This window comes from Ursus maritimus, unplaced genomic scaffold (genome assembly GCF_017311325.1).
Source record: "Ursus maritimus isolate PB19 unplaced genomic scaffold, ASM1731132v1 scaffold_14, whole genome shotgun sequence".
In the NCBI taxonomy this organism is placed as follows: Eukaryota; Metazoa; Chordata; class Mammalia; order Carnivora; family Ursidae; genus Ursus; species Ursus maritimus.
The window spans coordinates 3,736,421-3,752,616 of NW_024423786.1; the positions used below are offsets into that span (position 1 = coordinate 3,736,421).

The 16,196-nt window shown below is 51.7% G+C and overlaps 1 protein-coding gene across 1 annotated transcript in view; it reads right to left on the reverse strand.

Moving 5' to 3' along the window:
- NUP210 (nucleoporin 210) overlaps positions 1 to 16,196 on the reverse strand; it is a 103,018-nt gene that overhangs the window by 76,772 nt on the left and 10,050 nt on the right. The window contains exons 2-4 of the mRNA XM_040628401.1: positions 7,375 to 7,511; positions 5,710 to 5,841; positions 1,781 to 1,877 (exon numbers count right to left, since the gene is read on the reverse strand). Coding sequence (XP_040484335.1) covers positions 1,781 to 1,877; positions 5,710 to 5,841; positions 7,375 to 7,511 — 366 coding nt within the window. The remainder of the gene's footprint in view (positions 1 to 1,780; positions 1,878 to 5,709; positions 5,842 to 7,374; positions 7,512 to 16,196) is intronic.

A 16,196-nucleotide genomic window follows, 5' to 3' on the forward strand; every position in this document is an offset into this window, starting at 1 on the left:
TAGGCTGACAGGGACAGGACAACAGACCGCAGGTGACTCTGGCTGGGTTTCTTGCCTCATACGGAGGCTATAGCTGGGACAGACTGGCAAGGAGTGAATGAGGTCTGATGACTGTAGGCATCAGTGTTCCTCTCCTCACTCACACTGATGACGTTGCGGAAATGCCAGAAAATGCCCTTAATGGTAGTAAATGCACATTAAAATAACTAGGGACATCAGGTCGGCTCTCAAATGGTTCAGGGACACCACATTTTGTACTCTACTTGCGACTTTTCTGTAAGCTGAAAACAGCTGCAAAAATTTTTAAAGGGGCACTTGGGTGGCCCACTCAGTTGAGCGTCCGCCTCCAGCTCAGGTCATGATCCCAGGGTCCTGGGATGAGCCCCGCATCGGGCTCCCTGCTCAGCGGGGAGCCTGCCTCTCCCTCTCCCTCTGCTGCCGCTCCCCCTGCTTGTGCTCGCTCTCTGTCAAATACATAAATAAAATCTTCGAAAAAATTTGTTTTTTAAATTAAGTCTTCCTCTGGAGCTAGAGAGCATAAAGCTAAGTGAAATAAATCAGTCAGCGGAAGACAAACACCACATGATGTTACTCATAAGTGGAATTTAAGAAACAAAATAAACAAGGAAAGGAAAAAGAAAAGAGAAAGAGAGACAACCCAAGAAAGAGACTCTTAACTATAGAGAACTTGTGGTTACCAGAGGGGAGGTAAGTGGAGGGATGGGTGAAATAGGTGGTGGGGATTAAGGAGGGCACCTGTCGTGAGGAGCACTGGGGGATGTATGGAAGTGCTGAATCATTATATTGTACACCTGAAACAAACATAACATTGTGTGTTAATTATACTGAAATTAAAATAAAATTTTATAAAGATTATAAGGGAATATTAAAGAAAATTAGACCCTCTTCCCTTAAAAGAGACTTTAAAATTTTATTTAATAAGGCCTGAGGCAATGCAGGATAGCAGGGGATATGAGCCCAGTCCTTGCGTCTGCACCAGCACTGGCCAACGGGACCTCCTGCTTCACATTTGCTCGGTGCAATGTGTAGTAACCACTAGTCACAGAGCTAACAAGCACGTGAAACAGAGCCAGTACATCCAAGCAACTGGAGTTTTCGTTTTCTCCCATTTAAATTTAAATAGCCAGGGTTGGGTTGGGTTAGTGGCCACCATATTGGATAGTGAAGAGTTATATAGATCTGAGTTCAAATTCTAGCTCCGCCACTTACCAACCTGACAAGTGGCTTAAACCTTTGTTTCTATGTCTGAAAAATGGCAAAAATGGTGGTACAGAGCCCATATGGCTATTGGGAGGATTGAGGGAGTCAAGATGCCTAACAAGCCCATCTCCTAACACAGCCTCTTGCACCCGTGAGGGCTGTCACTGCTGGAATGCCTTCCTAGCCACAACCTGTCTCCCCTTTAACTCACCCCAGGTTGGAGTGCTGCCCTCTGAGGCCACGTGCAACACTTCCCAGAACCCTGTACCAGCTTCCATTATCTGGAGCAAGGTTTCTCTTCCACAGCTGGGCATGCCAGCCTCCTCGACAACGTCCCACAGAGCGCACCCCAGGGGGCTGCAGAAGCAGCAAGGTTCCCTCACAGCTGTGGGAGCCGAAATGCTCTTCCTTCCTCAGTCACGGGGAATGCTGGCCAGCATCCCGGGAACTGCCCTGGGCTCCTTGCTGGTGGTGGTGATGATGATAAAAGCCCCCAGCCTGCATGGAGCCAACCGACAGCCCCCTTCCTGCTTTCCTGCAAAGGTGAGGCGCCTCTTACCGCAGGGCGTTGTGGGAGTCTGAGAACCCGTTGGCCTCCGTGTCCTTCATGATCGTCCAGTCAAAGACCAGCCCAGCCAGGGTGCTGAACGTGTTCCCTGCAAGAGCAGATGGAGGGCAGGGGGAGCAGAAATGCATCAGAGTTCACGCCTGGGGCCAGGAGGGAGGGAAAAAGGTACTCAGCGGCACCCCTCTGCAAAGCAGGTGTTATGCCTCCATTTCAGGAAAGGGAAACTGAGACCTAAAGGATCAGACCATGAGGGGCTCTCCCGGGATGCGAACTCAAACCTGCCTCAGGTAAGCACTTGGATTCTTCCCACGGTACCTCCAGCCTCTGACGGCTCCTAACAGGCTCCGTGCAGCGTGTAACACCACCACCCCTCAGGTCTGTAAGGACTTTACAGTTTAGGTGCGCTCCCAAGACCTGAGTCATTCGTTCCTTCTTACTCTCCCTCTTCAGGGAAAGAAGCCGGGGATGAAGGGCAGCATCTTGTCTCTTCGCCTGGATGCCAAGACTCCCAGGCTGCCAGCGTGAAGGAGTGGGCAGGCCACCCAAGCTGGCCATAGCTCTGCAGTCCGGCTTGCTGTCTGTGAGCCTTCTGACAGGATGTCAGGACAAGTGAGCCCAACCGGGGACCGGACAATGATTTTGGAGACAGGACTCAGAGTGGGTCCTAACACTCTGGTCTAAGTACAAGGTCTGGTTCCGCGTCCCGCGCTACAGCGGGAGATGGAAACCGGTGGCTCTGAGGTCTGATCTCTGAGGAGCTGCGGCTTTCCTTTTACCTAGGCAATGCTGCTTTTACATTTTTTGAGTTATTTCCCATCGTTTCAAATGAAGAAATGCAACATATAAATCCAGCTTCTAAGTTCTCTTGAAAAGTCTACAGAGCCGACCTCCTGGACCCTAGTCCCTCTGGGGACTGGTGGCTGGCTTAGCCTTGCTAGAAGGGACCATGGTCTCGGATTTGCCACACTCCCCACCATGCCCTATTGCTTCCTGCCCCCGGCCCCCTAGTCTTCATCTATATTCCCTGTCTGGCCAGCAACCCAAATAAGAACATCTGGGGTCTAGAAAAGCTCTTTCTACAGTGCAAAGGGCAAGGCATTTAGAGTCAGGCAGGCCCCAGGTCCTGCCCCCACCCTTCCCCCCGTGAGATCTCAGAAGCCAAATGAAGCAGCGCTCAGCAAAAGCTCCAGAAAACTGGGCTGCTGTCTTTGCCATTACTTTTAGGAAAACACAGAGTTACTCTGCAACCCAGCAATTCCACTCCTGGGTATACAAGCTAGAGAAATGAAAAACCACGTCCACACGAAGATTGCACGTGAATATTCACAGCAGCATTATTCACAACAGTCAAAAGGTGGAAGCGACCTCAAAGTCCATCAACAGATGACTGCATAAACAAATGTGCCCCAGCCATACCACGGGGTGGCACTTGGCCATAAAAAGGACGGAAATACTCGGTACGACAGGAATGCACCTTGAAAACACACCAAGTGAAAGAAAGGCTCAAAGACCATACATTGTATGATTCTATTTATAGAAAATGTCCACAATAGACAAATCTATATACACCAAACGTAGTGGCTGCCAGGCGCTGGAGAGAGGAAAGAACGGGAAGTCACTGCTCAGGGGTACTGGGTTCCTTTTCCATAGTGATGAAAATGTTCTAAAATTAGCTAGTGGTGATAGCTGTACAACTTGGTGAACATATTAAAAACCATCGAACTGTATACTTTAAATGGATGAATTTCAAGGTATACAAATCTTTTTTTTTTTTTTAAGTAACTTAAGACAGGAAATAAAACAGAGTGGTCAAGAGCAGGTGGTCAATAAAGTTTTATTAGAACACAGCCACGATGCATCCTGTAGGACTGCTTTAGAGCGACAGTGGGAGGGCTGAGTAGCTGTAGCAGAGACGGTCTGGCCAGCAGTCTAAAGCATGTACTCCCTGGCCCTTCACAGGAGAAGTCTGCTGAGCCCGGGCCAGGGGAGTGGAGTCAGGGACGAGGCTGGAGCTCAGACTCTGGTTCCGCTACATACTAACTACATGTCATCCCCCTGCACGCACGTGTGTGTGTTCACACTCTGTGCCTCTGTCTCATGATCTGGACGTGAATGAGGTTAGAGCATGCAAGGAGCTCAAAGGAGTGCCTGGCCCCGGTGTGGCGTCCAGCTTGGTCATCTGTTCCCACGGTCAATGAGTCATCCCCGCAGAGCCCTGCAGAGGGGCTCCCATCATCTCACGGCACGAACCCCTTCCCCAGCTCCCTCTGCTGTAAGAGCAAGTGCAAGTCCCATGTGGGACACATAAGACCCTTTATATCCTGCCTGCCCCACCCTGCCGCCCTGCTGTGAGTTTAGTCTTCTCCAGAATCAAATGGGCTTCTGAAGTGGGCAAACACCATGCTCTTCATGGCCTGGTCAAACATGTCCCTAAGAAACCGTCCTGACTTCTGTCCCCCACACCCAACATCCAATCTTCCCCGGGTCGCCTTACATCTGATTTGCTGACAAGCAGCAGCTACTGAGATGCATGTGGGCCCCCCTACAGCCTGAGCCGCTGGGGCAGAAGCCAGCCCTTCCTTCCCAGCACCTGGCAGGACGACCAGCAGGCACAGCTACTCAGATGCCACCTGGCTCACTGAGCCCCGCTCCGCGCTGCCCGGCGCTAAGCCCTGTACACACTTCTCACCAAATCCTTGCAACCCCGCATGAGCACCACAATCTCAATTTCATAGACCAGAAAACAGTCCAGAGAGGTAAGGCAGCTTATCTGGTAAAGGAAGAGACGGGAAGGAGGAACCCGACTAATGCTTTAGAACAGCGATGTTGTCCTCAGGGGACACTTGGCAATGGCTGGAGATACTTTTGCTCAGCAAAACTTGGGGAGTTCTGGGGCGCCTGGGGGGCTCAGTCGGCTGGGCGTCTGTCTTTGGCTCAGGTCATGATCCCCGGGTCCTGGGATCGAGCCCCACATCGGGCTCCCTGCTCAGCGGGGAGCCTGCTTCTCCCTCTGCCTGCTGCTCTGCCTACTTGTGCTCTCTGTCTCTGTCAAATAAATAAACAAAATCTTAAAAAAAACAAACTTGGGGAATTCTACTACCTCTCGTGGGCGAAGGCCAGGGATGTTGCACCCTACAATGCACAAGACAGCCCCTACCACAAATAATCACCCAGCCCCAAGTGTGGGTACTACCTAGGCTGGGAAATTCTAATCTAGAGAATTTTATTTTTAAGCAGAGGGAGCTGCAGTGGTCAGGGAAGATTTCAAAGACAAGGTGAACCAAGGACCGGGCTTAAGTTTTGGGAGATCCCTCGTCGGAAAGACATCTGTTGCCTGAGTTACTTTCTCCGACGGGAATTTAACCTACAAATTTCCCTTTGCTCAGCTTCCCAAGAGGTCAGGCTGCAGCCAAGACAGCCCAAGAAGAGATCGTCTAAGAACCCCAGAACAAGCCAGTACTGGACTCCAGTGAGGTAAAGTGAATGATGGTGCTCGGGCCAGCAGAGATGTGAACTGGCACGTGTGCACGTGTGCGCCCTGCAGTCTGGACCAGGAAGCCAACCCCAGCCCTCAAAGCCGGGCAAGGAGAACACTCCCACTGTTTCCAGCGTGGTGACCCAGTGAGCCTCTCCCAGCTTCCCACTGCTTCCAAGACACCGGATGTCAGCTTCCCAAAGATGCACGTTACCCAGCACGGTCCTGGGCACAGGCACGGCATCGGCCTCCGGGGACTGCCAAACCTCTCATCTCATGGGCCCTGCCGCAGAGGCCAAGGAGTGCAGCCCTCCGAGGGCCTGGGGGCCCCTCAGACGGGTCCAGCACCAACTCAGCCAACCTGGCTGGAGCCGTCCTCCTTTGGGGAACAGCAGGGCTGGACGTGAGGGGACAGAGAAGCAGACTGCCAGGGGCACAGCCTCACCTTCTGAGTCCAGAGCCTGGATCTTCAGCTCCAGGGGCGAGTCCTCCAGGTAGAGTTCGCGGGTAGTGGAGACAATCTGAATGCCATGGATGAGGTCGACGATGGCATCACAGCGCAGGACCTGGCCTGTGGCTGGAGGGACGGGAATGGAGGGGTCAGCACGCAAGACGGTGCCCCGACCGCCCCCCGACCGCTGGGGTCTCTTGGGTCAGGTGCTCTCGCACTTTGGCAAAGGTGAGAGCAACGAACAAAACCACCACCATGAAATGCAGCAGGGAGAACCACACTGACCCTCAGCGTCCAAGCCGCTGACCGGCACACGGGCCTTCTGAAAGTTAGCACACACCTGTGCGGAGTAAGGGCTCAGAGGCATTTTCACTGCCCCTCTTGCACTCTGGCCACGTAGGCACCAGCATTTAAAGCTGCATGCGAGGGACGCCTGGGTGGCTCAGTCCCTTAAAGCAGTGTGTGAGAAAACTCCTCAGAGAAATTCTGGTTTTGTTTGGGGTGTGGCCATTAAGTTAGAAGACCGGGCAGGATACACTATGAGGAGGTAGCATCCAGAAAGATAATACTGTTCTGAATGCTTGTCCCTACGCTGAAATTAGGGATTGCACCCGCAGTTTGCTGGCTTACACTGGTGTCTTTACATAAGACTATCGGCCGTACTAGAGAATGAAAGGGCTGGGTGAGGAAGCACACAGACGTTTTTATTACCTCCATAAGTAAGATACAGAAATGGCATTACCCGGGGAATTCTCCAGTGTAAAAATAACAGCAGGTGACACAAAAGCATCCTGCCCATTCTCTAGGCACCGTAGAAAAGCTCTCGTGCACCATTCCTGGTACCTTCTTAGAAAGCACTACATCAAAAGCCTTAAAACTACTCATATGTAGGGGCGCCTGGGTGGCTCAGTCGTTAAGCATCTGCCTTCGGCTCAGGGCGTGATCCCAGGTCCTGGGATCGAGCCCCGTGTCAGGCTCCCTGTTCCCCTGGGAGCCTGCTTCTTCCTCTCCCACTCCCCCTGCTTGTGTTCCCTCTCTCACTGGCTGTCTCTATCTCTGTCAAATAAATAAATAAGATTAAAAAAAAAAATAAACTACTCATGTAAAACTAGGAATCTATCCTTGGTAGAAAATAACTTAAAAGAACCCAAAATTGTTCTCTGTACAAATATATTTATTTTTCTATATAATCTAAATGTCCAACAGAAGGGGACCCTTACAGGACAACCCCCTGTGAGGAATGGTATTCAGCCATTAAAAATAACCCCATAAAAATGAAAACTTCGTATTATGTTACATGGCAGGAAGCATGACAGAAAATGACATTATTGTCTTCTAAGCAGTTTACAACCATGATATGTTAAATTAAACATGGGCAGTAAAAGGTGTTGCAAACCTTTTTTTCATTTTGATTCGATACCCATTGAGGAGTTCCTTGGGTAACAATAATTTAGAAATGAAAGGCAGCCTCCCCGAGGGGGAAAACAGGACACGGTGATGGGGGGAGGGGCCGGGCGGGTCCTGCCTGAGCATCCTCTGACCCAACAGGAGAGAGAGCACTGCCTCGCTCACTGGCGGGCTGGTGGCCGAGGTCTCAGTGGGGTGTCTCCCGTCTCCTGCCCCCACCAGGGATTCCCACAGGGCCCTCAAAGCTCTTACTGATGTCCTCGGCGAAGATGATGCTGGTCAGGCGGGCAGGCTGGGACAGGCGGGCCTGCACCACTGCCTTCTGGGAGCACTGTGCTTTGTCCGCGCCCAGTGGCTCTATACTGGCCACCTCCGGCCGGGTCGATGACCTGTGGCAAGAAGGTCAGAATTTACCCTCTGGGGCTATTTACCCTCTGGAGCTATCCCAAGAGGCATAGCTGGGCCGTGAAGCCAAAGATGCAGTTCCCCACCTGGGGCTCCGTCCCACCGTCCAACACAGAATAGAGGTGGGCAGTGTCCAGGATCTCCCCAGCTGGGGAGAAATGGGGCCTGCCTGACACCCCTCTCCTAAGAGCATGACCGCCTGAGTGCAGGGGACTTCTGCACGCACGCTTCCACTGTGAAATTAACCAGGACACCAAACACATGGGAGTAACTTCCATGTTCGGTAGATGGTCTGCGGAACTAGAAATAATTCTCTATCAGCGGGAAAACTGCCTCTGGTGTCTGGTGAGGAGGAACCGCCGTGTATCTCTGCTGACCTCTGGGCCGGGCCCGGCACGTGGCAGGCACCCAGCATTAGCCACCTCTAAATAAGTCCCACAAACAGGGAGATCACCGACTGCCAAGGCAACAAGAATCGTAAAGTCCCGGCGTGCCCGGAGCCGACATTAAGGTGAAGATGGGGAGGTAGGCAGCTAACACATAAACAGACCAGTAAAATCTATGCGATGCCTTATGCCTTCCCACAGAGAGAGAGGGCTTGACAGCAACACGATGGAGGGACGGCGTGACCGCAGGAGTGACCCTAGGTCAGCGCCAGCATTTCTCACCTACGACACAGGCTAATGACAGTTTCGGGGTCGAGGCGGGATGGGAAGGAGTGGGTCTGAGCAGAGCGGATAATCCGCAGGGAGTGCTGAGTGAGCGTGTGCCATTATAGTTCTCTGCAGACAGGGTGCTCCAGGGAGGCCTCTCAGTGCCTACCACACAAAGATTTGGTGTTTCGGGCAAGGTCCCGAGGTGGGAGCAGCCGGGAGCAGCCAGGAGCGCTCCCAGAACAGGAGGGCTAGTGCGACCTGAGGCCTGGGACTCAGGTCAAGGAGATGCACAGGGGCCGAGGTCAAGGAGATGGGAGGCGCTGGCCAGAGCCTGTGCTCCTAACCACCACCCCAAGCTGCTAATGGCTTTCGATGAGAATTTTTCAAAATATGGAGTCTAATCATCAGGGAAATGTAAATCAAAACCACAACGTGAGATTATCACCTCACACCTCACACCTGTTAGAATGGCTATCATCAAAAAGATAAGAGATAACAAATGTTGGCAAGGATGTGGGCAAAAGGGAACCCTCATGCACTGTGGGTGGGAATGCAAATTGGTGCAGTCACTGTGGAACACAGTATGGAGGTTCCTCAAAAAAGAAATCAAAAATAGAACTACCATATGATGCAATTCCACTTCTGGGAATATATCCAAACTAAATGAAATCACTAACTTGAAAAGATATCTGTACTCCCATGTTTATTGCAGCATTATTCACAATAGCCAAGACATGGAAACAACCTAAGTGTCCATCGATGGTCAAATGGATAAAGCAAACGTGGAATACACACACACACACACGCACACACACACACACACACATACACACACATACACACACACACACACACACACACACACACACACACACACACACACACACACACACACACACACACACATACACACACACGCGCACACACACATACACACACACATACACACATACACACACACACGCACACACACACATACACACACATACACAGACACGCACACACACACACATACACACACACATACACACACACATACACACATACACACACATACACACACATACACACACACACACAGTGGAATACTACTCAGCCATAAAAAGAGAAGGAAATCCTGTCACTTGCAACAACATGGATGGACCTTCAGGGTGTTATGCTCAGTGAACCAAATCAGAGGAAGACAAATATTGTGTGATCTCACTTACACGTGGACTCAAAAAGCAACCAAACTCATAGAAACAGAACAGGCTGGTGGCTGCCGGAGGTGGGGGATGAAGGAAATCAGCGAAGGGGATCAAAAGACACAAATTTCTGGTTGTAAATTCAATAAATCCTGGTGATGTAAGGTACAGCATGCTTACTATAGTCAGCACTACTGTACTACGTATTTGAACTTTGCTAAGGAAAGAGATCTAAAAAGTTGTCCACACAAGAGAAGAACTGTTACTATGTATAGTGATGGATGGTAACTAGACTTACTATGGTCATTCTGCAACAGATACATGTATCAACCCATTATGCTGCACACCTTAAACTAATACTATGTTATACGTCAATTATAGCTCAATAACACTGGGGGGGGAAAGTCCTTAAAGGAGATGGCAGGAGCTGGGGTCTGGGAGGCACTGGAGGCCACAGGCAAAGAGCTTAGATGCACTCTGAGAGCAAGCACCCAGCAGGGGATCTTAAGCAAGTCCCCCATCTAATCCGCCGCACACTCTACAAGCAGAAACAAGGTGTTGCCCTGGGGGGAAGGGGGGGCGCTTACCGTGTAACCCAGGACCCAGGGAAGGGGTGTCCCCTGTGCAGAGTGTCCAGCACTCCCTGCTAGGGGCTGCACTCCGCAGTGCCCTGGACACAGCAGGCACTGCCCGTCTTTGCTTCCTTCCCAGCCCCTGGCTGAACCTCCCTGGAACACCATCGATCTGGGGTACTCAGAAAGAAACTTATTTAAAAAATGCCTGGTGTTAAAAATGGTGTGAAACGCAGCCAAAAGACATCTCCAAGTCTTCCGGCTTGTCACCGAGCGTCTCTCCCGGGGCCAGGTAGGCACGGCAGCACCGCCACACACACCTAAGGACGCCGGCCTGGCACACACATCACAGACCCACGCTGGGCAGCTGGCGGTGCGCCCGGAGACGGAGCGACACCTCCACTGAAAGTACCGGAGCATACAGCTCCCCCGCCGTCACGGAAGGAGCCCCAAGCCCGAGGAAATGCACTGTGGTCTCCCCATAGAGGGATTTCTTCTGAGAGAAGAGCATGTCAGCGACGAAGGAAAGACGACAAAGTGGGGCAGGGACACGCACCCGGGCAAGAAGGCGAGAGGAGGCGCCTGCGGCAGCGAGCCTCACGGCAGGCTGGGGATGCACCCCACTGAGCTGCTAGCAGCTCTGCGACTAAGATAGTCTTCTTTTCTCCTTTTCTTTCTTTCTTTCTTTCTTTTTTAAAGATTTTATTTATTTGAGAGAGAGAGCATGACAGAGAGCGAGCACGAGCATGGAGGGGAGCAGAGGGAGAAGCAGGCTCCCCGCTGAGCAAGGAGCCCGATGGGGGACTCGATCCCAGGACTCTGGGATCATGACCTGAGCTGAAGGCAAATGCTTAACCGACTAAGCCACCTAGGCGCCCCTCTAAGACAGTTTTCAAAGGCCGTTAAACCACACGCGTGCGCACACACACACACACGTGTACACACACAGAACGGAGTGTGGAAACAAGAAAATTAGAAAACTCACACAGATCAGAAGAGACTAAGGAAGCAGGACAAGGAAAGACAATGTGGGATCCCAGACAGGATCCAGGAACAGAAGAACTTCCCCGGGAAAACTGAGACGTGCAAACAGTCTAGACCAACGTCCCTGGTTGTGGAACCCGTGAACTTTAGGGGAAGCTGGGTAAAGGGTATAAGGAGATCTCTGTATTATCTCTGCACCTTTTCTGTAAATCTAAAATTATTCCACAATCTAAAATTAAAAAAAAAAAAAAAAAGGACAAGGGAGGGATGGATAAACGGGCAAACAGAGGATTTTTAGGGCATGAAACTATTCTGTATATTATATGGTGACCAAGTCGTCACACATTGTCCAAGCCCACAGAACGTACGACGCCGAGTATGAGCCATGATGGAAGCTATGGACTTTGGGTGACAACGATGGGCAGATGTAGGTGCACCGATTGCAATGCATGTTGACGGTGGGGACAGTGGCAGGGGACACGGTATGGGAAATCTCTGTAATTTTGGCTCGATTTCTGTGAAGTTGAAACTGCTGTAAAAAATAAAGTCTGCCTCAAAAGACAGTTCAGATTTCCTGCTTCTACGTTTGAGGAAGTGTGGTCTATGTCTTGTTCAATGGCCCCTGGGGGCCAGACCTCGGGGCTCCCGGTCTGGGCTGAAAACACCTCCCCACTCTCTGAATCTCAGTCCCCTCGAGAAGGAAACATGGACAGCCACCTCTCCTCCCGCTGCCTCACAGCAGCGAGCTCCTCTGAGATGGAGAAGAACGGAGCTAGCCCAGGTGAAGCTGGAGAGGCCAGAGATTCTCTCGCCCGCATCGCCCAGCCCTTCCCCGGCAGCCTCAGTGCCTGGCTGGAGACGCCGCACCCCTCACTCCAGGCCAGGTTAAGTCCAGAGGCGGGCCTGAAAGCAGCCCTGTCCAAGAGAAATATGGCAGATCACATTATTTATGTGATTTTAATCACCTTGTGAACAAAAGTAACAGGTGAAATGAATTTAATAGACTATTGTTTAGATCAATTTTGGGGCACCTGGGTGGCTCCGATGGTTGGGCGGCTGCCTTTGGATAGGGCCATGATCCTGGAGTCCTGGGATCGAGTCCCATGTCGGGCTCCCTACTCAGTGGGGAGTCTGCTTCTCCCTCTGCCCCTCCCCCCTCTTGTGCTCTCTCTCTCTCTCTCTCTCTCAAATAAATAAATAAAAATCTAAAAAAAAAAAAAGAACAGTTTTAAGTTTGCACAAAATCGAGTGCTAAGTACGGAGAGCTCCCATAATCTCTACCCACCCCCAACACACACTGCCTTTCCCTGTTGTCAACATGCCTCAAGGGAGGGCACACTTGTGACAACTGGGAACCCACACTGACACCTCACTATCGCCCAGAGCCTCCAGTGTATGCGGGGCTTCATTCTCAGGGTCGTACCGTCTGCGTATGAGGACGTGTACCCACCGTCCATAACCTCACACCGAGCAGCTTCACCGCCCTAAAAGTCCTGCGCTCCACCAAGCCATCCCTATTTTTTTAAGTTCCTATTAAAAAGCCATATTTTTAAAGTAATAGGGACAACTGGGTGGTTCTGTCGGTTAAGCATCTGCCTTCGGCTCAGGTCGTGATACCAGGGTCCTGGGATCGAGCCCCGCGTTGGGCATCGGGCTCCCTGCTCAGTGGGGAGTCTCCTTCTCCCTCTCCCTCTGCCCCTCCCCACCACTTGTGCTCTCTCTCTCTAATAAATAAATTTAAAAAATAAAAATAAAGTAATAGGCAAATTCATCTTAACTATACCTATGATGTAACCCAACATATCCTAGACGCCATCATGCCGACAGACGGCCCGGCTGCCCTGCAGGCTCTCACTGCCACCCGAGCAGAGGACCACCAGCTCTGAGGACCGGTCTGCAGGGGGACAGTCAGGCTGGCAGACGCTACTCTCGGTGCACCACGTGTCCCGGGGCTATCTTCTAAGCCCTGCCAAGGACCGGCCTGGGAGTGGGCGGGCACTGAGTGCTCTTAGCACCTCTTGAGAAAGTTCCCCCTCTTCGCACTTGGGGCTGATACAAGGGCGCTAAGTGCAGCCTCCAGATAAGACAACGCAGCTGCCCAGAAGGAGGCGCCCAGCCCACTCTGGGGCCTGCAGCGTGCAGGCTGTCCCCGTGTCCCAGCCAGAAGACAGCGGGATCCCGCACAGGGGAGGCTGCCTCCAGTCCCTGCACCTGCTTGCCTCGGCTAAGCGGGGACAATGGGAGCCACACTCCCTCCTCCCGGGGCAGCTGGGCGGGCCAGAAAGCACCTCATCAGAAATGCCAAAGTGCTGAGAAACATGAGCAGGTGTGGCGGACGGCCAGGGTGTGGGCCACATCCCCCCCAGACTGTGCCACATCCCCCGCCCACTCCTGTGGCCCATGAATTCTCTCTGGGCTCCGGGATGCCGCGTCTGAGCCTGGAGGGGCTCAGGCCAGCCCCCTACAGGGCGGTTTACGACGGCCTCAAGTGGTGTTTCTGTTACCAGCAGAAGGGCTCTTTTCAGTTACCTGACTCTTTCTGGGACATCCTGAGGCCTGCTGCTCCGGCCGGACTTCTAAGAGGCACAAAAGAGCACAGACTCCAGCAATGATGTGCCCCCCGTCATGGTGAGGTCGGAACGGAATACAGATGAAAAACCACACTCGCAAGTGTTTGTCGGGCAGGTACCCTCAGGACTCAAACTCCAACTAGAAACTGTTGGGGGGGTGGGGGGTGAAAACACCGGGCCGCGGCCGCAGACTAGAAACGAGGACAGAAATTGTTGACAACAGCTAATTCTGAGGGTAGGAGAATAGGTATTCATCAGATTATTCTTTGTTCTCCTCTGTCCTATGTCAACTTCTAAATACAAACATTTCCCCCCGACAGTGGACATAACCTAGAGAACTATTGCTGTGCCCTCATTGTACAGGGAAGTAAACTGAGGCTCAGAAAGAAGAGGGGACTGGTTATGGGCCATGCCAAGGGCCAGGGCCGGGACATAAGCCATCCAAGGCCAAATTTGGGTGTCTTCTGCTATTGGAGGTCCCTCCCGGCTCCATAGAAGTGTGGTCTGCATCCCACAGCTCTCCAGATGGGCTCAGAACACCCTACTGACACACGCTCCTGGAGAGTCAGGCTGGCTCCTTCCGGGGCTGGGCATGGAAGAACTGGCCACACATATGCAATTCTGGAATGTTTCTGCTTCCAGAATCTGGCAAGACATGAATCGCCTTTTCCAGAGAGGGAGGACGGGTAATTCTTGAGACACAGTTGTTAATCACACCGAGCCAGGCAGACAGAGACAGGGAGTGCTGGAGGAGATAAGAGTGGGGATGACAGGCAGGAGCACCTCAGATCTGGCTAGCGCTAAGACCCGCGGGGGCCGTTTTTTGATTAAAATTGAAAGTATGGGGCACTTGTCTGGCTCAGTTGGAAGAGCATGGGACTCTTGATCTTGGGGTCATGAGTTTGAGTCCCACGTGCATGTAGAGATTACTTAAATAAATAAAACTTTAAAATATATATATATGGGGGCACCTGGGTGGCTCAGTCGGTCAAGCGTCTGCCTTCAGCTCAGGTCATGATCTCAGGGTTCTCAGATCGAGCTCCTTGTCAGGACCCCTGCTCAGCGGGGAGTCTGCTTCTCCCTCTCCCTCTCCCTGCTCGTTCTCTCTCTCAAATAAACTTTTAAAAAAGTAAAATAAAAATTAAAAAAAATATATAAGTGTGCTGGGGGAAGATGATAATTAATCTTATGTGTCAGCTTGACTGGGCCAAGAAGTTACTTGAGCAACATTATTCTGGGTGTTTCCACAACGGTATTTTTGGATGAGATTTAACATTTAAACCAGTGGACTGAGTAAGCAGATTGTCCTAATGCCAGTGGGCCTCACCCAATCAGTTGAAGGCCCGAATAACCCAAAAGGGCTGACCCTCCGGCAACTAAGAATTTCTCTTGCCTGACCGCCTTTAATTGGGATACTGGCTTATTGCCTTCAGACTCAAACTGAAATATCAGCTTTTCCTGGGTTTGCAGCCTGCCGGCCTTTGGACGGGAGTTATATCATTGGCTTTCCTGGGTTTCTAGCTTGCCAACTCACCCTGCAGATCTTGGAACTTGTGACCCTCTGTCATCACATGGGCCAATTCCTTATAATAAATCTCTTTATATATAACAAAATTGTATACCACCGGTCCTGTTTCTTCAGAGAATCCTTACTAATACAGGGAGAGGGTAGAAGATAACAACTGTCCACCATGTGTTAAACCCAGAGCTGAATACTTATAACCATCAGATTACTTATCCTCCAGCAGGCCTATCTGGAAAAATGAAACTAAGGCTCAGAGAGATGCAGCAATTTCCCCAAAGCCACACAGCTCTAAGTGGCAGGGCCAGGGATCACAGCAAGGTCCGTGCAACAACAGGTCAGATATTTCTCCCACTTCTTGAGTGTGTTCCCCAGGGCAGGACGCACACAACACCGGAGAGGCTACACAGATGAACTATTTTTAATGGACTCAATGTATTTTGATTATTGTTCTTTCATTTTAAAGCGTTGGAGGAAAAACAAATATATATGAGTACTCATGTACTCATAGATGTTGATACTGAAGACAATGTCAATATCCAAAAACGTGAGCCATTTTGTAGGAAGTTGTAAATTCCAATACGGGTCGTACATAAAAAAGGCCCGAGCCTCAGAGAGGCAGGAAGCGTCCGCAGTTTGACAGCGGGGGGTGGTGGGGTCCAGGGAGAGTGAGGGGCTGAGCCTCGCCACGCCAGCCACACCTTCTCTCTGGTGCTACTGTATCCGCTGCCATTTTCGAGGTTTCCAGAAACACAGGACGGTACGTTGCACAGCAGTATCCACAGCTCCGAACACCAGGAAGTCCCCTCTCTGGTTGGGTCGGTCCCCCCGTGAGGGACGGAGGAAAGGATGAACGGTGCACCGCGTGTCCCAAGAGCTAATATAGCGGCTGCACGCAGCCCGGGCAAGGGCGCGAGGGGATCCTCAGGAAGGAGGTGGGGGGCGGGGGGCAGGGCTTGGAGACAGACGAGCACTAACGACGCCTGGGAGGCAGGTCTGCATGCAGGCCTGACAGCTGAGATGCCCACCGTGTAACCTGCCACCCACGGAAGCCAGGTCCCTGCTACCGCAGCCCAATTCATTTGCATACAGCATCGTGTTCCACCCAAGAAACAGGTCCTGGCTCGTGCAGCTTTTCTGCCCAAGAGCCTGCCTCTGCCCCCCGCCCCCCCCCAGTTTAA